Raw genomic sequence first — 27,516 nt, forward strand, 5'->3', positions numbered from 1 at the left:
ACAGGCTTGTTGTAGGATGTTTCCTCTAAAGTGTAAAGCCTGGAAAACCATCCCAGTTGCATTCCAGCTGACAAACAGACCACAGAAACAATCAGCTACCATGTGTCCTTGAACAGTTCTTCATAAACATTGGACATTTGTTATCTAGTTATTGTTCAATATCAGATTGTTTGCATATGTTATGAATAACAAAATGTTTTAATAATTCGATTTATTTCTATTGCTGCTGCTGCTGCTGCTAAGTCGCTTCAGTCATGTCCAACTCTGTGCAACCCCATAGACGGCAGCCCACCAGGCTCCCCCGTCCCTGGGATTCTCCAGGCAAGAACACCAGAGTGGGTTGCCATTTCCTTCTCCAATGTAATCAAACTTTCTTTTTTAGGGAGGTACCCTGGGTCCATTAATGATTTTGAGGAAACAGTAGTCTGAACAACTACACATTCATAGCTTTTTTTCTTAGTTATTCTTATTTGATTAATGTTCCTATTTGTTATATCATAGTGCAGAAAATTTGATTATTTATACCTTCATTTCCAAATTGTGGGCAGGTACCGTCTTTAGGTTCTTTGGCTTATATGTGCATTGACTATCTTCCAGTTACATATATATTTGTATATATTTATAAAGTTGTTACTATTGAAAACAGATTTAGTCTCAGTAATTTTTTCAACCATGGAGTTATGGGAATATTCATAAATTATATCTGAGAAGACTTTGTCTCTTCTCTCAGCCTCACTGCTCATTAGCTCTTTGATTTGGGGTGTTCTTTTTCAGCTTTTTCATCAGTTGTATGTAGGCAAGTTTGTTTTACATGTACATACTTTGGGAAAACATATTTATGAGGCCCTATATAAGTAAGAGGAAGTAATCTGTCATTTTAAGCTGTTTCTTCTTATTGAAATATGATCTACTTTATTGCATCAATTGTGGATCTTTATTCTTTCTCAGTTTACTCCCCCATGAGATTATCCACCTAATAACAGAATTACATTACCCATTTATCTTTCACGTGAAAGTGTTTAGCATCTATCTGTCTATGAGTCAAGTATAATCTCTATTGCAATGCTACAAACTCTGGAAATGACTCTTTTAAACTTTACTTTCCTTATGAAGATATCAAACTGTGTCTTCTAAGCATCTAATGAGAACATCTTGCTTAGTGCAGTTAAGATTTTTCAAGCAATTATTCATGACCAAGAACACTTGGACCCAAACTAATGGTCTGAATATATTGAGTGAACTGAGTTGCATTCTAATCAAGTGCCAAGGTATTAGACCTGCAGGGCCCTTTAAATAAGTGATTTTCATTAAAGTGCACACACACACAATCCACAGCTAGAAATGGAAAAGTTTCTTGTGTAATGCACTTTCTCTGCTCCCTCTCATGCCTTCTCCCCTTTACCTTCCTCTCTTCCTCCGCCTCCAGCTCTCTTTCCCTTCCTTTTCCTTTGCTTTCTTTAATTTTGGAAAAGAAATGCCATTTCACTAAATTGATCTTGTGAACTACAGTTTGAAAAACACTACCCTAAGCTGTAGTGGAAATGCGCCATCCCCATTTCCTCCTGAGCGACTTTGATCCTCTGGACAGACTTTCCAGCCTTTGGTGTGTTCTCCAGGAGATTCCTGGCTTCCTGTTACTTGCAGACAGTTCCTTTGGTGTTGGCCCTCAGACCCGTTTGAGAACTTTGTGTTCCTGAGAAAATCTCCTGCTGCTCGTGGTCAGCTCACTTGACCAGTCTGTTTCCTTAATAGGGACCTCCTCCTCATCTTCCAATATCTGCCAGAGCAAGTCCTGCCCATCAGTCAAGGCCCAGCTCAAATTACCATTTCCCTGTCAAGAAGGAGGGCTTCCCAGGTGGCTCAGTGGTTAAAAAAAAAAAAAAAAAATCCACCTGCCAATGCAGGAGACGTAGAGATGCAGGTTCAATCCCTGGGTCGGGAAGATCCCTGGAGAAGGAAATGGCAACCCACTCCAGTATTCTTATCTGGGAAATTCCATGGACAGAGGGAGACTGGCGGGCTACAGCCCACCGGGTTGTAAAGAATCGGGTACAACTTAGCGACCAAACAACTAAAACAAACAGCTCTCAAGAAGGCTGGCAGATGTCCAGGCAGAATTATTCATCTTTTCTTCTTTCCACAGTAGAGACTGTTTTTGTACCCTTAATCAGATACTTTTCAGTGTATTTGACTCTGTAATCAATTTTTTAGTTTTCTCGGCAAGAACTGCTTTTTATTGTATCCTTTTAATGCAGTAGAAGAGTATCGATAATAAAAATGGCAAAGAATGGGGGAAGCTAGAGAAGGATTCCGAATTCCCCTTAGTCACACAATGGTCCCAGCAGAGTTGTTCGGAACAGTGATGAGGTCACTTACATTGCAGTCATTTCCACAAGTATATGTTCTGTATCTCTCCTTCAAGGATCTTTTCGTATATTTACTGTGCCAGAATAAAGTGGGCTAGCGCGGAACAATGTTCCATCTACATTAGACACATGTTCTCGTGAATGCAAGCACATTTTAGATCCCACTCAGAGTGCTTATTGTGGGAAGTCTTTGAAGTTTATGTGCCGTAGTGTTTCTTATTAAATGGTCCTTTAGATCTGGACTCTGAGATGGTATTATTTCTAAGTTCCTGTCCAATTATGATTACATTAAGTTCGTATTGTTTGAGAATGATATACTTTCTCAAATAGACAAATCATGATAGTTTAATAGTCTGAGAAACTAGCTGTATAAGGCAAAGTATATTTATATATGCTAATCTTTTTTCTCCTGGCAATCTTGATTCCAGCTTGCGCTTCATCCAGCCCAGCATTTCTCATGATGTACTCTGCATATAAGTTAAATAAGCAAGGTGACAATATATAGCTTTGACATACTCCTTTTCCTATTTGGAACTAGTCTGTTGTTCCATGTCCAGTTATAACTGTTGCTTCCTGACCTGCATATAGGTTTCTCAAGAGGCAGGTCAGGTGGTCTGTATTCCCATCTCTTTCAGAATTTTCCACAGTTTATTATGATCCACACAAAGGCTTTGGCATAGTCAATAAAGCAGAAATGGACGTTTTTCTGGAACTCTCTTGCTTTTTCAATGATCCAGCGGATGTTGGCAATTTGATCTCTAGTTCCTCTGCCTTTTCAAAAACCAGCTTGAACATCTGGAAATTCACGGTTCACGTATTGCTGAAGCCTGGCTTGGAGAATTTTGAGCATTACTTTACTAGCGTGTGAGATGAGTGCAATTGTGCAGTAGTTTGAGCATTCTTTGGCATTGCCTTAAATATCAATAACCTCAGATATGCAGATGACACCACCCTTATGGCAGAAAGTGAAGAGGAACTAAAAAGCCTCTTGATGAAAGTGAAAGAGGAGAGTGAAAAAGTTGGCTTAAAGCTTAACATTCAGAAAACGAAGATCATGCCATCCTGTCCCATCACTTCATGGGAAATAGGTGGGAAACAGTAGAAACAGTGTCAGACTTTATTTTTGGGGGCTCCAAAATCACTGCAGATGGTGACTGCAGCCATGAAATTAAAAGACGCTTACTCCTTGGAAGGGAAGTTATGACCAACCTAGACAGCATATTGAAAAGCAGAGATATTACTTTGCCAACAAAGGTCCGTCTAGTCAAGGCTATGGTTTTTCCTGTGGTCATGTATGGGTGTGAGAGTTGGACTGTGAAGAAAGCTGAGCGCCAAAGAATTGATGCTTTTGAACTGTGGTGTTGGAGAAGACTCTTGAGAGTCCCTTGGACTGCAAGGAGATCCAACCAGTCCATCCTAAAAGAGATCAGCCCCAGGTGTTCTTTGGAAGGAATGATGCTAAAGCTGAAACTCCAGTACTTTGGCCACCTCATGCAAAGAGTTGACTTATTGGAAAAGACTCTGATGCTGTGAGGGACTGGGGGCAGGAGGAAAAGGGGATGACAGAGGATGAGATGGCTGGATGGCATCACGGACTCGATGGACGTGAGTTTGAATGAACTCTGGGAGTTGGTGATGGACAGGGAGGCCTGGTGTGCTGCGATTCACGGGGTCGCAGATTCAGACATGACTGAGCGACTGAACTGACTGACTGAACTGACCGACTGAATCTTTTTCAAGTGCATGATGAGTTAGCTATGAAAAATGCTTTTCAACTTTTGTGGCCCTCCTTATCAAGGACATGAATTTGAGGAAACTCTGGGAGATAGTGAAGGACAGGGGATCCTGATGTGCTGCAGTCCATGGGGTTGCAAAGAGTCAGATACAACTTAGCAACTGATAACATTATCAAGAACAGCTGGGACCAACGTGCCTTAAATCTTGTTTGAGTTCACACTAAGTCCTTGTCAAAATAAGCCGTTGTAAACACTCGTTCATTACATTTGTGCAGTGGAGTTGCTGGCATGCATTTATTTTTTTTGTTCCTCCAGCATTTGATGTTTCTGTTTCCCCAATAATATTAATTACCAACTGCTCTCCTGTGTGTTTGCATACTTGCTCTTAAAGGTGGGATGCATAGTCACATTTTCAGATGAAAAATGAGAGCTGGCATTAACATTAAAACAGTTCTACCATGCTCGAGTAGTTTTTAAAGAGCGAGACATAAGTTCTGTTGGTTTTATATCATCTTTTTGTAAATAACCCAAAATGGAATTTTGTTTGTTTTTTACATTTTTTGCTTTTGGCTGCACTGGGTCTTCATTAATGCTCTTTCTAGTTGTAGCATGGAGAAGGCAATGGCATCCCACTCAGGTACTGTTGCCTGGAAAATCCCATGGACAGAGGAGCCTGGTGGGCTGCAGTCCACGGGGTTGCTAAGAATTGGACACGACTGAGGCGACTTAGCAGCAGCAGCAGCTGGTTGTGGCATGAGGGGGCTTCTCTTGTTGCAGAGCATGGACTCTAGAGTGTAGAGGGGGCTTCTGTAGTTGCAGCACATGAGCTTTGGTGCCTCACGGCATGTGGGATCTTAGTTCCCCAACCAGGGATTGAACGCGCATGCAGTGGATTAGAAGATGGATTCTTAACCACTGGACCACCAGGAAAGTCCCCTCAAGTGGAATTTTCACTGGAGGAATTATATAGTTCTCTTTGAAATTTTTTTTATTTTCAAGTTGTGTTTGAAATACTTCCGAGGGTAATAAAATAGCCTGCTTCAGGAAACAGTTTGCCTGTGGTTGATGGAGTTTCACAACTTTAGGCCCAATTCATTATAAATTGATTGTCAATAGAGAAAGAGGAAAGGAGTTAATTGAGTTAGAAGATTGTTTGCTTAATTAAAGGAGGCTTTTACTGGTTGGAAGAAGCCTGACCTCAGGTTTTACAAAGCCTCTTAGGGATGTGAAGCACTGCTAGGATTTTCCCCATACTTTCCCAATTTCTGACCTGGAAGAGGAAAAAAGGGCACCACAGGACGACGGAATGATGCAGGACCTCAGCAAAGCACAATTCCAGGAAACACTCTTAACTTTTGTGGACAATTCCTCTGCCCTGAGTGCATTTATTTAGCTGCTGATCCACACAGCAGGAGATGACTGCAATCACAGTAAGGTCTTGCCATCCAAATAATAACATCCCAGTGTGTTTATAGGTCATGATATGTGACAATCCTTGTTTTCAGTGCTTTATATATTTACTTACTCCTTTAAGCCTTTTAACAACACTTGAGCTAGGTACTATTATTATCTCCATTTTATACATGGACTTCCCTGGTGGCTCAGACGGTAAAGCGTCTGCCTGCAATGCGGGATACTTGGGTTCGATCCCTGAGTCGGGAAGATCCCCTGGAGAGGGAAATGGCAACCCATTCCAGTACTCTTGCCTGGAAAATTCCATGGACGGAGGAGCCTTGTAGGCTACAGTCCATGGGGTCGCAAAGAGTCGGACACGACTGAGCAACTTCACTCACTCACTCAAGCTGATTCAAAAAGAGATTCAGAAACTGGCCCAGGATTATGTAGCGCAAAAGAGGAAGAGCAAGGATGTAAACCCAGGCACCCAGCTTTCAGCGCATGTGCTCCTAATACTAAATTCTCAGTTAACACTAGAGGTCGGATGCGTGGCACCCAAAGCTCTCCGTCTACACATGGCTTAGTGCCCAAACTACTCAGGTAAGAAAATTAAGGGTTGATTTAGGAGTAGACCAAGTAGAGGGTAGCTAAAAATAATTGAGTCACGTAAAACACTAAGAAGTTGTGTAGATAGTGGTGTTCCTACTTGACTGTGAGTCTCCCTTCAGGAAGCGTTCCTATCTCTCTGCCAGGTTCTGCGGTTCTTACCCCATCAGGGCACATGTAGCACAGTGTATTGTAAATGCTTGTGTTTCTCACAGCCATCATTAGATGACAGGAAATGTGTATTTCTTATTCACAGTTGTATCCTGTGTCTGGCGCACCATTTGGCATGTATTGGGGTCACAGTAAATATATTTGCATAGATTAATACTTTGAAGGATTTTGTTTAAATATAGCCCTATGCGTGTCTTGATTTAAATGCCTATTAAAGCAATAATTCATATCTAGTTTTACTTTGTCCAGTGTTAAGCAAACTTTTATAGAAGAATCATAAATTTTTGTAGAAAAACCAAGATACTTAATTGGCTGTCTCTTGTAATATTTTGACTTTTCTCAATTATTCACACCTGTTCTGCTTTGTTTAAGCATCAGCAGCCACAACCACTTCCATGGTGGCAGCCTCCAAGATGTCTGGCATAATGCCTAGAAGGAAATAAAAGATTTCTAGTGCTTGGAAGGGAATAAAAGGCTTTCGTATGGTTGATTTGGCCTGGAAGGGGAATAAAAGACTTCTATGGGGTTGATCTTGCATTTTCAAACCTGTTAGGTGATGAAAAACATACACAAACATTTTAGTAGCTGAATGGGACCTTTTAGTCTATTTTCTTCCCTTTTGAATTTTGGATGCTGTTTAGTAAATATCTCATGTGGGAAAATGATTTTGACATTAGAGACATGGGTAGATACTTAAAATATATTTATTTGCAAGACTGATGAGGTAAATTTTTTTTCCCCTTTTTTTACAGTGATTTCTGTATAGAAGTTTCAGTATACAGTTCACCATTAACAGCATAGGAGTTAGGGGTGCCAACCCTCCTTGAAGTTGAGATCCATGTATAATTTGTAGTCAGACCTGTATCCTTGGTTCCTCTGTATCCATGGACCCGACTCTGTCCACACATCCATGAGTCCAACCAATCACTGATCATTAGTACGGTAGTGGTGGCTGCTAAGTTGTGTCTGACTCTTTGCGACCCCATGGACTGTAGCCCACCAGGCTCCTCTGTCCATTGGGTTTTCTAGGCAAGAATACTGGAGTGAGTTGCCATTTCCTTCTCCAGGGGATCTTCCTGACCCAGGGATCAAACCTGCATCTCCGGCATTGTAAGTGGATTCTTTACCATTGAGCCACCAGGGAAGCCCAATCATCTGGTATGGTAGCACAATAAATACTGTAGTATTTACTATTGGGAAAAGCCTGCATATAAGTGGACACGGGGAGTTCAAATCATGGTTCAAGGGTCAACTGTATATAGAATTAAAGTATATGAGACTACTTCTTTAAATCATCTCCTATTGTGATAAATACATTTATTTTGCATATCTTATGAAATACTTTTACCTGTATTTTCTTTTTTAACCTCCCAACAATTATATGAAGTAGGTAGGACGGGTATTATGTTATCTTGATTTTTGTAGTTGGTCAAATTAGGATTTGGAGGTGAGTTGACTTGTCAGACAGCTGGGAAGCACAGACTCCTTTCCCAGGACACTTTCATCCTTTTATACAATATCTTAAGCAAAGCCAATAAAACTCCAGAAGTCAGTCACATAAGAAGGTACTCTTGAATCTTGTGTTGGCTCCTCATTAAAGGTGGATGGCTTGAAATATTTCTGAGAGATGAATGTCAGTGTACCATTGAATTAAAATAAATTATTGAGCACTTGTAATTTGTAGAACACTGAGCTAGTATTTTGTGGAATGGGGAGGCAGAATACAAAGAGGATGCAATGTTGTCTGCTTTCAGAGAGGTTGGTAATGAAATGGACAAAACTGGGTGTATGAAATCATAAGTGTGGCAAGTGAGCAAGTGGGGTAAGTCAAGAGGGAGCAGAGGAGGGCCCTAGGGCTTGAGCCGGTCCCGTGGGTCCTGGTTGGTAATTTGGTTCTTGGAAGTGATAGACTCTCAGATTCTCTCCTAGGAGTTAGGGCATCTTTTCAAAGGCCTCCCTTCTTAGTGGGGTTAAGGTAACACACGGGTTGGAGACTCCGAGAATGGACGGGCCTGATGGAAGCGCTTAGTGCATGTGTGTGTGTGCTTAGTCACTCAGTCGTGCCTGACTCTTTGCCACCCTCTGGACTGTAGCTCACCAGGCTTCTCTGTCAATGGGATTTTTCAGGCAAGGATACTGGAGTGGGTTTCCATTTTCCTCCTCCAGGGGATCTGCCCGACCCAGGGATCGAACCGGCGTCTCCTGTCTCTTGCATTGCAGGCTGGTTCTTTATCTGCTGAGCATGGCCTGATCCATGCAACATACTTGCCTGCACGTTGGAGCCAGAGTGTAGACCGACCAAGGAAGCAGCTGCATTGCAGCCGACAGTTTGACTGCAAACATGGCTTCCCTTGTATGTAGTGAGTTGGTGGCAGGATTACTGCTTTGCTGTGCCACATAGATACCAAACCTGAGTGGAATAACCAAATGCTTGGGTGGTGTGGGCGGGTCAGTGGCACCAGGAGGCCAAGCCCATGTGCTGCCCTGCTTCATGGCAGCTGTGGAGTTACAAGAAAAGCCCACCGCTGCCCTAGTCCTGGTGCTCCTTCACGTCCATCTCAGTGGCTTCCATTCCCTGCTGGATGAAAATGTGAAAAGCAAAGCTGGACTTTCCCTCTACAGCTCAAACACAAGAGACCTTTTGTCTTGAAGTTGTTTTGGTATCGCAGACCCAAACTGTACCACCAGGAAGCCAGTCCCACCTGGAAACACAGCAGCAAATCCATCCCTTTCTAGCAAATATTATTCCAGTATCTGAAACTGTAACAGACCACGTATATGCTTTTTCCTTAAATGCTGTTTATTTAAATAGAAAAAATGAATTTCGGTGCTACAAATCCTGTAAGTACATATCCACTTTTCCCCCTTAAGTCCATACCATAGATTAAGTTACATAAAATACCTCCTGGCAATAGATACATGTTATTTAGTGTTAGCTAGATAAGTGATTAAATTAATGTGCACATGCTTTGCAGGTTACATTATATAATTATGTTACTGCTATGGATGACTGGCTTTTAAAAATGTTGTTGATTGGAAAGTCTATTGGATATAGTTAATTGTTGATAAATTAATCATTGCTCTCTCGACAGTTTATTTTAAAGGCCCATAGTTCCTAGTTGAGTATTGAATTGTCTTATTGAATGCTGTGTTATTACTTTAGGGGTTAGAAGTTAAATGTGTTATTTTTCTACCTTGGCTAAGAAAACTAGTTTTATCATGATACCTGAAGAAACATTTAGTATTTGTTTATTATCTCTCTGATTGCCTCAATTGCTTTTTTTTTTTTTGCCTCACGTGGACTATGAAAAGGGAATTCCCTGGTGATCCAGTGGTTAAGAATCTGCCTTCCAGCCCAGGTGACCTGGGTTCGATCCTTGGTCAGAGAACTAAGGTCACATATGCTACCGGGCAGCTAAGCCACAGCTGCTGAGCCTGGGCTCTGCAGTAATAGAAAGCAACCCAGCACAACCAAAGTAAAAATAATAATAAAAAGCTGGCAAGGGAGGATATTTTGATGGTCTATTGATTTTTAACAGCTTATTCATGTTTCTGTATTTATATTTTTAAAATCTATGCATTATCATCTGAGCTTCTCTCCTTCTCTTTCCTGTCCTTTTCCTCTTTTCCTTTTATCACCATTTCTCCTTCTCTTTGCTGGTGGATTTTCGTTCTTCCACTACCCAGGTCCCCACCAAGCCTGGTCCTTCAGTAGGTCCCTGCCTGGTCCCCTGGTGCCCTTGTTGTTGTCACAGCCCTCATGGTCATCTTGCCATGTGTGGACTCCTGGAGGCTCCGGGCATGACTGTTTTTCAGCCCCGAGTGGGACATCCACTCAGGTTTCCAAATCCTGAACCGGGCCTTATAATGAGGAAAGTATTTACTTTCTTGGCATGCTTCCCTGGTGGCCCAGTGGGAAAGAATCCGCCTGCCAATGCAGGAGACGCAGGCTTCATCCCTGGGTTGGGAAGATCCCCTTGAGGAGGAAATGGCAACCCACTCCAGGATTCTTGCCTGGGAAATCCCATGGACAGAGGAGCCTGGGGGGCTATAGTCCATGGGGTCACATAGAGTCGGACATGACTTAGGGACCAAACCACAAACAATAGCATCGTGTATTTTCCTGGCACTACATATTCTTCCAAGGTTGTTAGGGTCAGTTAGTCTGCTCCAACAGTGCTGACCTCTGACGATCTCCTAGGGTGGGATTGCTACATGGGTAGCAGGTGTTTGCAGGGTCCATGGTGCTCTGTGAATCATTCTGTCCTCCAATCCGGTCCAGTCGAGCTTTCTACTGTGCTCAGTCGCCCAGTCATATCTGACTCTTTGTGACCCCCAGGCCGGAGCCCGCCAGGCTCCTCTGTCCATGAGATTGTCCAGGCAAGAATACTGGAGTGGGTTGCCATTTCTTCCTCCAGGGGATCTTCCCGACCCAAGGATTGAAACTGCCTCTCTTGTGTCTCCTGCATTGGCAGGCAGATTCTTTACCACTAGGAGCACCTGGGAAGCCCATTCTGCCCTCAGCACCCAGATATTAGGAAGCTGCCTTTAGAATGTGTGATCCTGTTGTGCTTGCTGCTCCAGTCATGTACCTTTGGGCCTTTTTTTTGGCAGCCACTTACTCTTTTTATTTTTGGAGGCTAATTACTGTACAGTATTGTATTGGTTTTTCCATACATTGACATGAATCCGCCACGGGTGTACATGTGTTCCCCATCCTGAACCCCCTTCCCTCCTCCCTCCCTGTACCATCCCTCTGGGTCATCCCAGTGCACCAGCCCCGAGCACCCTGTCTCATGCATCAAACCTGGACTGGCGATTCGTTTCACATTGAATAATATACATCTTTCAATGCCATTCTCCCAAACCATCCCACCTTGCCCTCTCCGACAGAGTCCAAAAGACTGTTCTATACATCTGTGTCTCTTTTGCTGTCTCGCATACATCTTTCTAAAGATGTTACCATCTTTCTAAATTCCATATATATGCGTTAGTATACTGTATTGGTGTTTTTCTTTCTGGCTTACTTCACTCTGTATAATAGGCTCCAGTTTCATCCACCTCATTAGAACTGATTCAAATGTATTCCTTTTAATGGCTGAGTAATATTCCATTGTGTATATGTACCACAGCTTTCTTATCCATTCGTCTGCTGATGGACATCTAGGTTGCTTCCATGTCCTGGCTATTATAAACAGTGCTGCGATGAATATTGGGGTACACGTGTCTCTTTCAATTCTGGTTTCTTTGGTGTGTATGCCCAGCAGTGGGATTGCTGGGTCATAAGGCAGTTCTATTTCCAGTTTTTTAAGGAATCTCCACACTGTTACTTTTTAAAGTATGTGCTGCTTCCTGAGTTTTCTCACAGTGATTCACTGCAGCTTTATATGGATGTTTCAGAAGTCGTGGAGATCAATGGCCACATGAGAGGTCTTTGGGGTTTAACTGGAACTCTCAGAGATCTCCAGTCAGAGTCAAATCATATAATCTTCTTAAACTCCCTCCTTCATGATTCTGTACAAGTAATTCTCCATTTTATCTGGGAGATAGGTCTGAAAGGGAAGTGGTTTGATTATTGTGATTTTCTCACTTTTGCTCCTTTTCTGACATTTTTTCCTCTCAATGCTGGTAAGGGATGCAGGTGGGATGATGGAAAATCACTGTCTTTCAGTTCAGTTCAGTTGCTCAGTTGTGTCCGACTCTTTGCGACCCCATGAATCACAGCACACCAGGCCTCCCTGTCCATCACCAACTCCCAGAGTCCACCCAAACCCATGCCCATTGAGTCGGTGATGCCATCCAACCATCTCGTCCTCTGTCAGCCCCTTCTCCTCCTGCCCTCAATCTTTCCCAGCATCAGGGTCTTTTCAAATGAGTCAGCTCTCTGCATCAAGTGGCCAAAGTGTTGGAGTTGCAGCTTCAGCATCAGTCCTTCCAATGAATATTCAGGACTGATTTCCTTTAGGATGGACTGGTTGGATCTCCTTGCAGTCCGAGGGTCTCTCAAGAGTCTTCTCCAACACTACAGTTCAAAAGCATCTGTTCCTCAGCGCTCAGCTTCCTTTATAGTCCGGCTCTCACATCCATACTTGACTACTAGAAAAACCATAGCTTTGACTAGACAGATCTTTGTTGGCAAAGTAATGTCTCTGTTGTCAAAGTAATGTCTCTGCTTTTTAATATGCTGTCTAGGTTGGTCATAACTTTCCTTCCAAGAAGCAACCGTCTTTAAATTTCGTGGCTGCAGTCACCATCTGCAGTGATTTTGATGCCCCCCCAAAATAAAGTCTTTATTTGCCATGAAGTGATGGGACCAGATGCCATGATCTTAGTTTTCTGAATGTTGAGTTTAAAGCCAACTTTTTCGCTCTCCTCTTTCACTTTCATCAAGAGGCTCTTTAGTTCTTCCTTGATTTCTGCCATAAGTGTGATGTCATCTGCATATCTGAGGTTATTGATATTTTCCCCAGCTATCTTGATTTCAGCTTGTGCTTCATCCAGCCCAGTGTTTCTCATGATGTACACTCCATGTAAGTTAAATAAGCAGGGTGACAATATATAGCCTTGACATACTCCTTTTCAGACCTAAAATTACCCAAGATTGGTATTTTAGCCAATCTGGTGAGTTTTTTGTGACTCTATATGTGTGTGCTTAGTTGCTCAGTTTTGTCCAATTCTTTGAGACCTCATGTTGCCTGCCAGGCTCCTCTGTCCATGATGATTCTCCAGGCAAGAATATTAGAGTGGGTTGCCATGCCCTCCTCCAGGGGATCTTCCCAACCCAGGGATTGAACCCGTGTCTTTCACATAGCAGGCGGATTCTTTACTGTCTGAGCCACCAGGGAACCCCATGTCTCTATATAAGAACATAAAAACATAAATTTCATGTTACAGTGTAATACTTGATTTCATAGAGTATTTGGATGTATGACAAATAAATAAAATGTGATTTTAGGATAAAATTTTCAAGTTCACAGATTAGGCAGTTATCCCAATTGGCTTATATTCTGTTTGTGTAACGAATGGCAAATTATTGCTTCTTTCTCAGAATGTATAGATTCAGGGGATTGAACAATAATCTGTAAAAGGAATTAAGAAGTTAAAGATGATTTGTTGCCTTGGGGGGAAAATATTGATAATATTTATTATTTCAAAAATAACATTTTGTCCTTGTCTGAATTGTTTGGCTTATATATATATATATATATATATATATATATATATATATATTTTAAAGCTGTATCACTTCTTGTGCCCTCTTGTTTTCTTCCAGAGGCACATTACAGAAGTGTACTTTAATCAAATCTTTCTAGTAGACTGGTATTATAGCTAAGAATCTTAAAAAAAAAAAAATCCCAGTTGAAAGAAGAAACACGATAGGGAGTTGGCGTAATGGGAGGCATGCAACTGTATTTGCAAATCTTAGACATTACCCCACAGTTTTGGTGTAACCTTTCAGCTAACAATTAAAACCTTTGTTTTATCAGTCACCACCCAACCCTAACAGATGGGTGAAGAACTAATCTGATTTGTATTTTTGCTCACAACTTTCTCCTGCACATTGTAATATTCCGTGATTAACATTCAGTGGGTTCTTAAAGATGATTGATGGGCCTTAAAGATAGAATGTGTACATCCAATTTAAATGATGCTGGAGGAAAACCACCGAACAGAAGTGCTCCCAAGACCCCTGTAGAAATCTGAAGACGATTTTGATACTCTCGTCCACTCGAAAAGAAATCCGCTGTAAATAGTGTAATGTTTTTTCCCTTGCCAGGACCCTCCTTGCCTGGTGTCATTTCTTGAGCTCTCCTGGGAGGAGATTAGTCTAAAACAACAAAGTAGCCAGATGTCTGGTTCTGAGAGAGTCCCAGAGGCCAGGCTACGGTAGGCACCAGAAGCCGCATGGGGCTGAAGATCAAAGATACCTGAGAATTACTTATGGGCACATAGTATGTGTCATTCCCATTATCAACAGTCTGAGAAAATTTGTTTCTCTAATTAACCCTTTTGTTGGAGCAACCTTAAATTTTAGTGAGTATATTTCTTTTTTGATACGTTTTCTTTTGTGGATTTTTTGAAAAGTGCGTGTATCAAAAAAGAGAAGTGAAAAGGAAGTCACATGCCTGATTGCAATCTCCAAAATAGATAACGCTATCCAGTGTGTAATCATTTATCATGAGATAAGTGGACATTATGGTTCTAAGTTAAAATTACAAATTAAGAGTCTGGAACTGCATGATATCTTCTGTACAAACAGTTGTTCCTCACTTTTAAAGTACTGTTATTTCAACTTTTTAAATTTTCAACTTTTTAAATTTTTAGATCATAGCTTCCTGGTCTTAAAATGAATTCAGAGTAAATCCCAGTGGTGGGAAACCTGTCCCTTATTAATAGTTGACCTCTTTCTTTTCACACTGGTATTATAATGAAATGTTAATTAAAAATGCTTGCCATCCTTTACCTGTTTGCTTTATAGGCACAATTTTGTATTGTTTGGACACACACAGATTTGGGCAATATGAGTACATTTGCTCTTTTGAGTTACTCCCCATGCCTCTCAAAGCGTATAGCTAAATTTATTCTAAGGCATGAGGAAAAACCTAATGATAACTTCTGATGTCTTTAACCCCAAGATGAGAGTATCCAAAGAGAGAACAAAAGATTTAGGTTGGCCCCGCATCCTGTGTTTTTATTTCTGTTCAATATCATTGTGTAACGACAAAATCATGTAAATGCCTAATTCCTGCTTTCCTTGAGAGATCATCATAAACCATTGCTATTTAGAGCATGATTAGCCCAGCTTCAAGTGCTACCACACATCCTTAACATCTGGTAATATAAACTTGGCATAAAAGCTATAAAAATGTCCTGAAACCTAATTGGAAATATGTGTTTGCAACATAGTGCAGAGATTTCATCTCCTGGGTGCTGTGGTCAAGCCTTCTTGCAACTCCTTGAGGAAAAGGAAGCCCCGAGGAGCAGTTTATAAGGATTAATTGATTGACCTCTTTGTTTCTAGATTTAAGTATGGAAGCAAGAATAAAATTGGCTTCTTGCACAAAGAACTAGAGAGGCAACTGTAATTCACCCCCCACCCCCGGCCCCCAGAGGAGAATTTGTTGTTTCTTCTGTGACAAAGGGCCACCTGCATTTTCTCTCCTTCCACCTGGGTTTTCCTTACGAGCTACCACTGTGAGCACCATTTCTATCACCAGAGTCTTCTTGGGCTTCCCTTGTGGCTCAGAGGGTAAATAATCCGCCTGCAATGCAGGAGACCTGGGTTCAATCCCTGGATTGGGAAGATCCCCTGGAGGAGGGCATGGCAACCCCCTCCAGTATTCTTGCCTGCAGAATCCCCATGGACAGAGGAGCCTGGCAGGCAACTGGGTCGCAGACACAACTGAGCAGTTAAGCACAGAACAGGGTCTGGTTATCTGTATTTCTTTTTTTCCCTTTTATTTATCTGCATTTATGTCATGCTGAATTTATTCCCAGCCCATAAGTTGTTTCTTCTGGGATATCGTTCTCCTCCTCTGCAACCTCCTCTTCTGGTTTAGCAGCAGTCTGCTGCGTTTGAGTGAGGGACCGGCTCAGTGTGGCAGACAGCACTCGTGCACGGGCTGTCTGTTAAGTCCTGCAATGCGTCCTGGGGGCTGCGTTCACCTGGTGTGCTCAGGGATCAGAGAATGTACTTCTAGTCCCTTCAGTTCAGCATCACTCTCTGCTTTTTGAAGCAGGAGCAGAAAAAAATTCAGCACTCTTTTGTGGGCCATCAACCCTGCATCTAGCCCCACTGTTTGGCCAGGCACACCTCCCAGCTCCACCATTGTAACCACAGCGTGGTTTACACTGCTTCTGTAAAGTAACATCCTTCCCATACTTGGTGGCTTTTTGGATATGCCAGAAGAGGCAGGAGACACTCACTGGGTTCCATCCCTGGGTTGGGAAGATCCTCTGCAGAAGGAAATGGCAACCTACTCCAGTATTCTTGCCTGGAAACTTCCATGAACAGTGGAGCCTGGTGGGCTACAGTCCATGAGGTCTCAGAGTCGGACACCACTGAGCACACATATAATCAGCAGTCTGTCAGTTACAAGCACTGTTTCATAAATATTTTTCAGCCCCGGTTAATGGCTAATGTTAAGCAAGCAGTATTCGGAGTAACGAGGCACCTCTTAGTACCACAATAGTAGTCAGTTTGAAAGATTTGATCTGAAAGGCATATTCCCAGGACTGAAGTCCAGTGGTAGAAGTAGCCATTCTACCCTTTGTAGTTCAGGGAGCTGTTCTTGTTTCCTGTTTTCCCCTCACTCCCAGGACACACATACTCATGTACACACACACACACAGAGGTAAAATAGGGATTTGCTAAGAAGACTAAAAAGTAATGCCTCTTTTTAGCTTTCAGAAGTTACCAATGCTGCTGGCTATGAACCTGTGAATGTCTTCACCTTGGGTTACTCCATTGACCACTGGGGCTCATCTCTGCCCCTGCCCAGCCCTGTTCCTTCCCCCCACATCACCCATACCTTATGAATCGTTACTATGTATGTCAGCTCTTTATGAGGTATTTCTCCCACAATACTGTATACAGAGATGTATTTAATTATGTTTTTTAAAAGTTAGATATTCTCAAATTTAAGGAGGTGAAGAGTGTGGGCTTTCTAGTTCCTGCATCGATCTCTTCACTCTATCTTCCTTATTCATAAATTTCTTTTTATATTACCTTCTCCTCTACCCTCCTCTAGCTTTATTTCCTTGGGCTCCAAAATCACTGCAGATGGTGATTGCAGCCATGAAATTAAAAGATGCTTGCTCCTTGAAAGAAAAGCTATGACAAACCTAGACAGCATATTCAAAAGCAGAGACATTACTTTGCCAACAAAGATCCATCTCGTCAAAGCTTTGGTTTTTCTAGTAGTCTTGTATGGATGTGAGTGTTGGACTATAAAGAAAGCTGAGTGCTGAAGAATTGATGCTTTTGAACTGTGGTGTGGGAGAAGACTCTTGAGAGTCCCTTGGACTGCAAGGAGATCCAACCAGTCCATCCTAAAGGAAATCAGTCCAGAATATTCATTGGAAGGAATGATGCTGAAGCTGAAACTCCAATACTTTGGCCACCTGATGCGAAGAGCTGACTCATTAGAAAAGACCCTGATGCTGGACAAAATTGAAGGCAGGAGGAGAAGAGGACAACAGAGGATGAGGTGGTTGGATGGCATCACCAGCTCAATTTGAACAAGCTCTGGGAGATGGTGAAGGACAGGGAAGCCTGGCGTGCTGCAGTCCATGGGGTCGCAAAGAGTCGAACTGAGCAACTGAACAACAACCTCTGTCATATTTTATTTCTCTTTTTCTTCATCTTTGAGTTCTTAACTCTGTTTCAACATTCTGGCTGTAGCTTTCTAGGCCAGGTTCTGATCTGAAACAAGAACTAAGTTATAAGAGCAGGTAATAAAGACCTCTTTTAAAAATTCTTTTAATAACAATGCATAATGATTTAGTACTTGAGCAGCCATGGAGGGAGTAATCCATAAACTTTTTATGATGGGCTAATGTGCGAAATAAAATTGCTTGTGGTATAATCAAGTTGCCTTTGTTAGAATGTGATGACCCAATTGCATTTTAATTTCTCTTAATTTTAAAAGTTTTGAGGTTAAGGGTAGAACCTTAAGCTTTTCTTTTTAATCTAGGATGTCTGAAAGGTCTGCTGCTTACTTACTTATCTTTTACTTGCTTGCTAAATTTCTTTAGTTTTAAAGTTATGTTTATCCTCACATGAGGTTTGGAGTAATAGCCTTAGAACATCTGCTTACTGTTCATTTTTTACTTATTCATTTTACAGTTTCTGCTGTAGACCAAAGTGAGGCAGCTCTACCTGTACATGTATCCCCTCTTTTTCGGATTTCTTTGCCATTCAGGTCACCGCAGAGCCCTGAGTATAGAGTTCCCTGTGCTATACAGTACTTGTGTGTGTGTTCAAAGAGTTGTGTCTGACTCGTTGCCACTGCATGGACTGTAGCCCACCAGGCTCCTCTGTCGTTGGAAATTTCCAGGGAAGAACACAGAAGTGGGTTGCCATTTCCTACTCCAGGGGATCTTCCCAACCCAGGGATTGAACCCAGTTCTCTTGCATCTCCTGCGTTGGCAGGTAGACTCTTTACCACCGTGCCTCTTAGGAAGTAGGTTCTATTTACTGTTTAAAATGGTGTTCTCTGACTTTAAATTGCCTGCAGCTCAGAGGTTGCAAAGTGATAGGATTAGACCTCAGCAAATGACAAGGTCCTTTCCCCAGGGGCAAGTGTAGGGTAGCACGCTGCTGGAGAAGGCAATCTTGGAAGAAAAGTTACGTTTTGAGTACAAAATGATCAGTTCTTGGATCCTTGTAATGCCTAACCCTATTACTAAAATGAAAAACATTTTTTTAGAAATTGTAGAAAATTAAGTATTGTCATTGATTGTAACTATTATGAGCAGTTGACTGAAAAGGAATGTTTCATGTGGAGTATTTTCCCTCTTTCAAGTAACATTTACATGATTCACTACGAAATGAAGCTACAGCCCATGGATAATCAGATACCTCAGAATAATGTTTGGGAAGCTGGGTTTCCTGAAGATATGAGGCTTAGTTATTTTAGCCTGGGGATTTTGCCTGGGGAAAAATGTATGTGCCTCAACAGCTGAAGGGCTATTCAGGAAGAAACAAAGTAAAATGGCATCTATTTTAACGTGTAATTTCGATATTTCATACTTAATCTTATCCTTGGCAGAAATGTCAGAATATACTGGCTACAAACCATCTCTGAAGCCACATCTACACTACCAAATTGAACTGGGTAAAGTCCTTAAAATCAAGTTGTTTTACATGGGGAGAAGAGGGTCCTTTCTCCATAATTCCCTAGTGGGAAGGGACTACTCTAGTAGAATAAAAATGAAGATGTGGTGTATTTCAAATAGAGGAATACACGGTCTAAAGGAAATGGCTGCAGGGAGCGGAGGGAGCAGATTTTAAGCTTTGGTGTATCATACTTCAAAATAAATATGGTTTCTTTTGCATTGTTTTCTATTTCTATTTGCTCTACTTAATAATTTGAAATAGCACTTTTCTTTGTTTACGTTTAGATTTTTTTTCATTTCTTAACCTCATCCAAAATTGAATTCCTGATGTTAGAAATGATACCACAATTCTGTTCTTTCTCTACCGTTCTTTAGAGGCTGAATTATTCTAGCTGTGTAATATGCTGTTTAAGTTAAAATCAAGTTCTTACTGATGGACTAGCTAAATTGCTATTTTCTATCAGTGTTTTTCTTTTGTTTATGCTGAAACAGAAACATACCCCTTGAAGGAATTAAAATGGTAAAGTCTAGGCTGCCATTTATTCTGTCACCACGTGGCTGTTGTTTATTGTTTTGTAATCAAATATCAAGTTTCTGTACTTAATGACTTGGAAGATACATTACATTTTGTCAAAATATGAGAATTTATGAAGAATAAAGAGCCTCTGGAATCCCCACAAGATCAAGGAAGGGATGTGTATAATTTTGCTGTTTAACACATGTATAAGCATTAATATTTATTATTGAGTTTAGTATTTTGTATTTACACTCCTGTCAACATATAATATATCAGAGTATATTGTTTAGAGACCATTAAACAGCTCACGATTTATTCACAGAAGAAGGAAAAAAAGTTAGGTGTTTTTTTTTTTTCCCTCTTTTATTTGAATTTTCCCTTGGTTGCTTGGTGAAGAACAAACAGATTTGTTTCTGATGAGGGAATTTACATTATATAAAATCCTGCCTGGTATGTGTGGAGGTAATCAAAGAACTGACAGGTCGCTGCATGGGCACCATAATCTGTTAACATAATGTCCAGATTTTTAATACCAAGGTAACAGAGGTAACCTTGACAATGAAAATCCATGGTATATGCAGATATGGCCCTTAATACTTAACTCTTACCTAATTATTAGAATGTGATATAAAGCACGCCAGGTTGGTTGACTTAAACAATACTATTAGTTCCCTATCATTTAAAATTCATAGAAATGTTAGATGAATGCACTTTTGTTTGACTGGAGGATTCATTTTTTATTAAAATAGCCATTAAAAAACCCCCAAATATAATATTTCTAGAAACTCATTCTTTTTTAAAAGAAATACTTGAGTGGTAGAAAATGTTTCTCTAGCCAAATTGGTAGCCTTGTGCTCTTTTAAATAGCATTACTTGAAATGTTTCTAAAAGTACTTTTTCCCATATTAAATTAAATGTCAAATTATACACCTTCCTTGCAACTTTTTTTAACGGAGAAATTTCATCAAAGAACGAGACTGTGTTTCATTCACTGAAGTGAATTATAATTTCAAGCATATGTTTATAACATTTTGAAGGTGATCTTGAGTAACATATAAATAATATCTTTTTAGTAGAATATACCCCTTGGATTGTCCTTATTTGACTGATTTTGTGGCATGTAAGGCTTCCCTGGTGGCTCAGGGGGTAAAGAGTCTGCCTGCAATGTGGGAGACCTGGGTTCAATCCCTGAGTCAGAAAGATCCCCTGGAGAAGGAAATGGCAACCCACTCCAGTTTTCTTGCGTGGAGAATCCGTGGACAGAGGAGCCTGGCAGGCTACAGAAGAGTGGGACGCGTCTGACCACCTAAGCACAAGCACACAGGTGGCTTGGAGAGAAAACCACGTACAGAGCAAGTCAACGACTCCAGGGGCCAAACAGCGTTAAAACAACATGTGGATTTCACACACATAAAAGTAAAAAGCATACAGATGGGCTGGCTTTTTTGTTTGTTTGTTTTAAAGAGTCTTTAGAAATAATTTGAGATTAAAATTTTTTTTCATCATATCTTTTGTGATTCTCTCCTTCAGCCAGTTGTAGTGATCCACACTCTTCCCACATGAGGGGCTCGGCATGCACACAGGCTTACACTTCGTGGGAACCTTATAATTGACTTGGGTTAGAATTAAGAAGAACTGCATTTCGAGAAGACAGGGAGGTAGGATTTCCCTCCCACCGCTGTCCCCTTGAGGAAATAGCGATGGCAGCCTTTCAGGTCTTCCCCACACCTCGGGTCCTCTCCATCAGTGAATGATGAAACAATCTTTAGACAGCTGGTGACCAAGCAGTTGGTCACCAAGCTTTACCAACTGGGCTCTCGTATTTGAAACTTTGGTTTTCAGTCCCATTCCTGCCAACTGCAGTGATACGGCCTTTGGACAAGCAGACTTTCAAAAGTTAAAAGGCAGTAAGTCAGTTCTCTGGAAATGTTGCAGACGCACAGATTGAAAATCATAAATAAGGAAATGCATTGAGTACATTAAATAGACATAGAAAAATGGATTTCTGTCTTTTGTAGTAAGGTAATTGGGCACCACTGCTTGGCAGGAGCTGGTGCTATTGAGCCCGCCGTAGCTGCCACAGGTTGATAGGCAGGTGATCAGGCAGCTTCCACCGGGGTCTGCACAGGAGGCCTACCTAATATGCTGTCTGCCCTAAGGGCCTATGGGAACACAGTTGGATTATTATGTTAATGCATGAGCCTGCTGCCCTCTTCCTATCCCAGCTGGGTTCCCTGTTGTTAGGAACTGCTTTGCACTGACAGTGGAGTAATATGCTTCATGATTGAAAGGGCAAAGGGGCTTGGAAGGGGAAAAAAATAAGAATAGGGCTGCACAGATATGTAAATGAGGGAAGGAAATCTGTAGGAAGACTTCACTCTTAAGTCGAGAGAGAAAGTTTATTACTTTTCTCATAACACAATGAGTGGTTTTGCTCATTTCTTAATTAATTTCTGGGCTTGCTTTCCATCCTAACGCTGGTATATATAGCACAGGGCAGTGTTTTCCAAAACAGGCACTTACGTTGATTTGTTTTCAACTAAGATGCTCTTACATGTTGGTGCCCAGGTAGAGCGCTGGCGATAGTGCATTTTCCCCACACCTTCATTATTCTTTAATTCTTGTCCCATAGTTATTCCACTATATTCTTTAGAAAAAAAATTTTCTTAGGTTGCTGAAGAATTTATCGTTGTATTAACACCACTTTTATTTCTCTTTATTTTTGATGTGGCTTTAGAAAACTGCCTGAACCTATCTTTTGGGTGTAGGTAGGAGTGGGTGTGAGGAAATGGTTGAGTGAGGTGGAAGGATATTTGAGAGGGTTATAAGTTTGATATTAGTAAGGGTTCAAATTGTAGTAGCATTTTATTTTCAGTTGAGGTTTTTAATGTTGACATTGTAATACAGTTGAAAAGAGTATGAGTTTTGGTGTCTACAGGCCTGTACAAATCCTGGCTTTATGAATGACTAGCTCTCTAGTTTTAGATAAATTACTTTACCTCTTATCTAGTTTACCTGTAAAATGGGCATAATATGAATTTAAATGAAAGGATAATGAATGTAAATCATTTAGTCTGCCCTAGAGTGAGTACTCATAAATGCACGACATAATAATACTTAATTGCCATTATAGCAGTATTAATTTTCAGTTATTAGATGATTATTTTAATATGTGTGGCTCTATTCATTGAATAGATTTCAATTACCTTTCAATTTCAATTTTTTCTTTTTCCTAGATGATCTACCTTTTTATCATCAAGCCTCACTAAGTGGAAGTAACTGTAGGTTAAACAAAAATTCAAGACAGAAAAGACAGAAAATTGTTCAAATAGACATTATTTAACTGAAAGGGTTAATCTGAATATATATGTGTATGCTGTATGCTTAGTCCCTCAGTCATGTCCGACTCTTTGTGACCCCATGAACTGCAGCCCTCCATGCTAGAATCCTAGAATATATTCTTAAATTATTAAATTTAAATTCGTTAATTAGCTTAAATTAGTTTTATAGTATGACATCCTTCAAATGCTAAAAGAATATTGAATGGAAAAGGAAATCTAGTTGGGCCAGCGTTCTAGACAGTTCTGGAGGTACTTTTAGCGTTTGCCTAAATGTAGTGCGTGTATGCTAAGTCTCTTCAGTTGTGTCCGACTCTTTGCAACCGTATGGACTGTAGCTTGCCTGGCTCCTCTGTCCATGGATTCTCCAGGCAAGAATACTGGAGTGGGTGGCCATTTCCTTCTCCAGTGCATGAAAGTGAGAAGTGAAAGTGAAGTCGCTCAGTCGTGTCCGACTCCTAGCGACCCCATGGACTGCAGCCCACCAGGCTCCTCCATCCATGGGATTTTCCAGGCAAGAGTACTGGAGTGGGGTGCCATTGCCTTCTCCAACTTTAAATGGCAGTATATTTCAAGTGTATCTCTTGTGTTTATTACTTAGCACCGTACCTGATGCATGAGATGATTGTGTAGAGATGACGTGTACACAGTGCCTGACACACAAGGAAGCATCGGGAGGTGATGGTCACGGATATTACTGCCATCTCATCCCAGCAGACCAGCCTGTGTTGGTAACTTTGCAGATTAAAAAGCAGGAACTTCAGGGAGATTCTCAAGCTCAGCAAATGCAGAAAGTCTGGGTCTAGTATAGGCTCCCTAAGGCTAGTAGGATGGTTACCATATATCTGGCAAGAAAGGGTCTACATGATTCTCTATAATTCTTTCAAATCATTTTACTATCCCATTGAAAGCTTTGTTAAAGTTTAAGATAGGTACCTTGTGTTATATTAGCAAAAAGACTATGTTCTAAAAAGGTAATTGTGTATTTACATATACAGAATAAAAAGGGGAAGGACCAGTTTTAAGCAATCCTTCTTTGTGATTATAGCAAGATTTTGTACATGTCTCCACATTCCTCAGTTATATGTTTGGGGTGTGTGTGGAAACAGTAAGACCATGAAATAAGAAAGTGAAAGAAAGTGAAAGTGAAGTTGCTCAGCCGTGTCCGACTCTTTGCGACCCCATGGACTGTAGCCCACCAGGCTCCTCTGTCCATAGGATTCTCCAGGCAAGAATACTGGAGTGGGGTGCCATTTCCTTCTCCAGGGGATCTTCCTGACCCAGGGATCGAACCCGGTCTCTGCATTGCAGGCAGACGCTTTAACCTCTGAGCCACCAGGGGAGCCCTAGAAATAAGTAGAGAAATAGTAGAAGAATTTTGCCTTTCTTTACATCCTTGTTTTCCACCAGCCCACAGTGCATGCTGTGTGCTCTATCTCTTGTCAGAACACAGTTATATATCTGCCCCACACAGAGCTATTATGCACAGAAAGAAGCCCATCCCAGGGTAAATAATAAACTGTTTTAAAGGAAGTCTACTTTGAAGAAAATCTAAGCAGCCTATTTGATTTAAACGAACATTTGTCCAATGTCTAGTTTTCTTTTAAGTAGCTTTGGATTTGATATATCCTAGGTGGCGCTAGTGGTAAAGAACCTGCCAGTGCAGGAGGCATAAGAGATGCAGATTCAGTCCCTGGGTTGGGAAGATCCCCTGGACGAGGGCATGGCAACCCACTCCAGTATTCTTGCCTGGAGAATCCCGTGGACGGAGGAGTGTGGCAGACTACAGTCCATAGGATCTCAAGGAGTCGGTCGCGACTTAGCACACACACTGTAGATTGAATACTCCATTGTAGATTGAAATATTCTTGAGGACAAGGGTCCCATCTTATAGTAAACAAAACAAAACAGAAGCCCAGTTCCTTATACACAGAAGGAATGCATCAAATGCTTATTGACTGGATAACTGGGTTGGTTTCAACGATGATACTCAGATTTTAGGTTCATGGATCCTAGAGTTCCTTCTGTTCTCTTTCCTTTCCTCAGTACTGCTCTCGAGAAAGCTTTGTCCACATACCCTTTGGGAATTTTTTGAAGCTGCCGACGGGGTTCCATTTTCAACCTCTCTGACGCCAATGGTAACTTCTAAGGACCATCTTCCTCCCGCTACCCACCATTTGAACCTTGTTACACCTTCCCCACATTGTTATTTTATCAGGGGTGTGAGAAAAGCCAGAGTTGGAGAAATGATGACTGGATTGGGATGTACTTCACAGAAGGATGCAAAGATTTTGCCAGAGGGATCGGTTTCTGTCCTCCTGGGAGCCATTAGCTTCTCTAATGACCCTGCTGTCCCTCTGGTTGTGTTCTGCATTCAGCCTTTGCCTTTCAGAAGACTCTGTGAGCACCCTAAATGGTTGTTTTATTCCCAACCCCAATCCTAGTTAGAACTGTAAGGGACCCACTCTGCTATAGAGGTTCACTTCTACCTTTTCTCCCAACCCCGTTCTGGGACTTGTTTCAGGTTTTAACCCAGAAAATGGTTTTAAAAAAAAATTGTTGAATATTTTCTGAGGTCTGACAAATCTCTAAATACTAACAAAGAATTCTATGTAATAAGTTATGGATTCAAAACACAGTGAATTATGTTGTAAAAAACAACACTGTATTTTTTAAAAGACTTGCTTGCTTCACACCAAAATATACCTCCCTCCTTTTTTTTCCCCCACCTTAAGATGTTTGTCTCTTACTTTTTCAAATTTACCAGAAATTTTGCCTCTATTTCTGGATTTCTAACTTGGCAAGTCATAGGTTAGTAGTTCTTACCAGTTAATAATATAATATTGATGGTATAGTTAATACTGATATTTATTGAGCAACCCACTCCAGTACTCTTGTCTGGAACATCCCATGGACAGAGGAGCCTGGTAGGCTGCAGTCCATGGGGTCGCAAGGAGTCGGACACGACTGAGCAACTTCCCTTTCACTTTTCACTTTCATGCATTGGAGAAGGAAATGGCCACCCACTCCAGGGTTCTTGCCTGGAGAATCCCAGGGTCGGGGGAGCCTGGTGGGCTGCCGTCTATGGGGTTGCACAGAGTCGGATACGACTGAAGTGACTTAGCAGCATTGAGCATTTATTGTGCTAATACTTTATATGAATTGTCTCATTTAATTCTCACTTACTATTTACAAATAGATATTAATATTACACCTACTTTTGAGTTGAGGAAGCAGGCTCCATGGTTATGTTGATCTTGGAGGTCCGTTTCATGCTGGTGCTGGATTCAGACCTAGTTCAGCTAAGTCTAGCGCCCTCTAGTGTGTGCCTGTATGTCATGGCTGTTTTTGTACTGAAGACATAGCCCTCTTTTCCTACCTGTCTCTCTCCAGTCTTTGGGTTCAGTTCAGTTCAGTTCAGTCGCTCAGTCGTGTCCGACTCTTTGCGACCTCAGGAATCGCAGCACGCCAGGCCTCCCTGTCCATCAGTCGGTATCTACTTTTGCGCAGGAGGTTGTGTCCCATCACACATAGTCATATCACTTAGGTCTAGGAGGATGGATCATGGATAAATAAAAGGAAAACCATGCTAGTAAGTTGTTGTTGTTGTTTTTAACCCTACTTTTCAGGGTTGACTATGTAGGCAACTTAGTAATGTGGTGTGTGTTCCTGCTAAGTCACTCAGTCGTGTCTGACTCTTTGTGACCCAATGGACCATAGACTGCCAGGCTTCTCTGTCCATTGGGTTCTCCAGACAGAATACTAGAGTGGGTTGCCATGCTCTCCTCCAGGGGATCTCCCTGACCCAGGGATCAAACCCACGTTTCTTATGTCTCCTAAATTGGCAGGTAGTTGTTGTTGTTTTTTTTTTTACCACTACTACCACTTGGGAAGCCCTTAGGTAACTTGGTATTATCTCATAATAATGACCTCAAAGGAAAAAATAAGAGCTAGCCTAACTAGTCCCTCTTTTGCTAGTAAAGCTTGGCAGCAAAGGTTGTATGGGTAGTGAATAGTTAACAGGAAGCTGCTGCTGAAGGGAGTGGAATCTGTATTGCTTTTCTTAAAGATGAACCTCACCTTGGAGGTAACAGTCTCCTAGGTGCACTGACAGACCTTGAAGAGAAAAGTTACTAAGAAGAAACTGGGCGTAAGTGAGTAAGTCAGATTTTGTCTTCATGGTAAAGCCTGTCCTGACTGCTGGAAAGTGATTGAGAAGGCAGTGAAGTAAGCTTGGCTTTCAGCAGGATTTGGGGATTTGTAGGAAGACTCCTGAGAGTCCTAAGAATGAAACTTCTGAAATCATTTATTCAGGCTCTCGGCCAGATAGGAAGTTGTCTGTTGAAATTCCAGTGGTCTGAGAGAATTCTAGTGAAAGTGGACAATTGAAAATAGGTGCTGTGTCCTAAGGCTTTCTTTGAGCCTAAGACTGCATGTCACATTGATACAGTGGGTTTAGGAGTTCCAGTGCACATGTTTCCCTCAATCACTTCACTTCTCTGAGCCTTATTTTTCACAAGCTGTAAAATGGAATAATACCTCATAGG

At 41.4% G+C, this 27,516-nt stretch overlaps 1 protein-coding gene across 16 annotated transcripts in view; it reads left to right on the forward strand.

Annotated features, from left to right (window-relative positions):
* Positions 1 to 27,516, forward strand: part of SLC10A7 (solute carrier family 10 member 7) — a 307,346-nt gene that overhangs the window by 39,005 nt on the left and 240,825 nt on the right. Inside the window, exon 5 of one of the 16 annotated variants that reach the window (XM_060400609.1) lies at positions 7,342 to 7,444. The exons of 14 other annotated variants lie outside the window; for them this stretch is intronic. In XM_060400609.1, coding sequence (XP_060256592.1) covers positions 7,342 to 7,407 — 66 coding nt within the window. In that variant the 3' untranslated portion in view covers positions 7,408 to 7,444. Of the gene's footprint in view, positions 1 to 7,341; positions 7,445 to 27,516 lie in introns of those variants that run through there. One more of the 16 variants, XM_060400610.1, reaches the window with a different exon arrangement.

Source organism: Ovis aries, chromosome 17 (genome assembly GCF_016772045.2).
Source record: "Ovis aries strain OAR_USU_Benz2616 breed Rambouillet chromosome 17, ARS-UI_Ramb_v3.0, whole genome shotgun sequence".
Classification (NCBI taxonomy): Eukaryota; Metazoa; Chordata; class Mammalia; order Artiodactyla; family Bovidae; genus Ovis; species Ovis aries.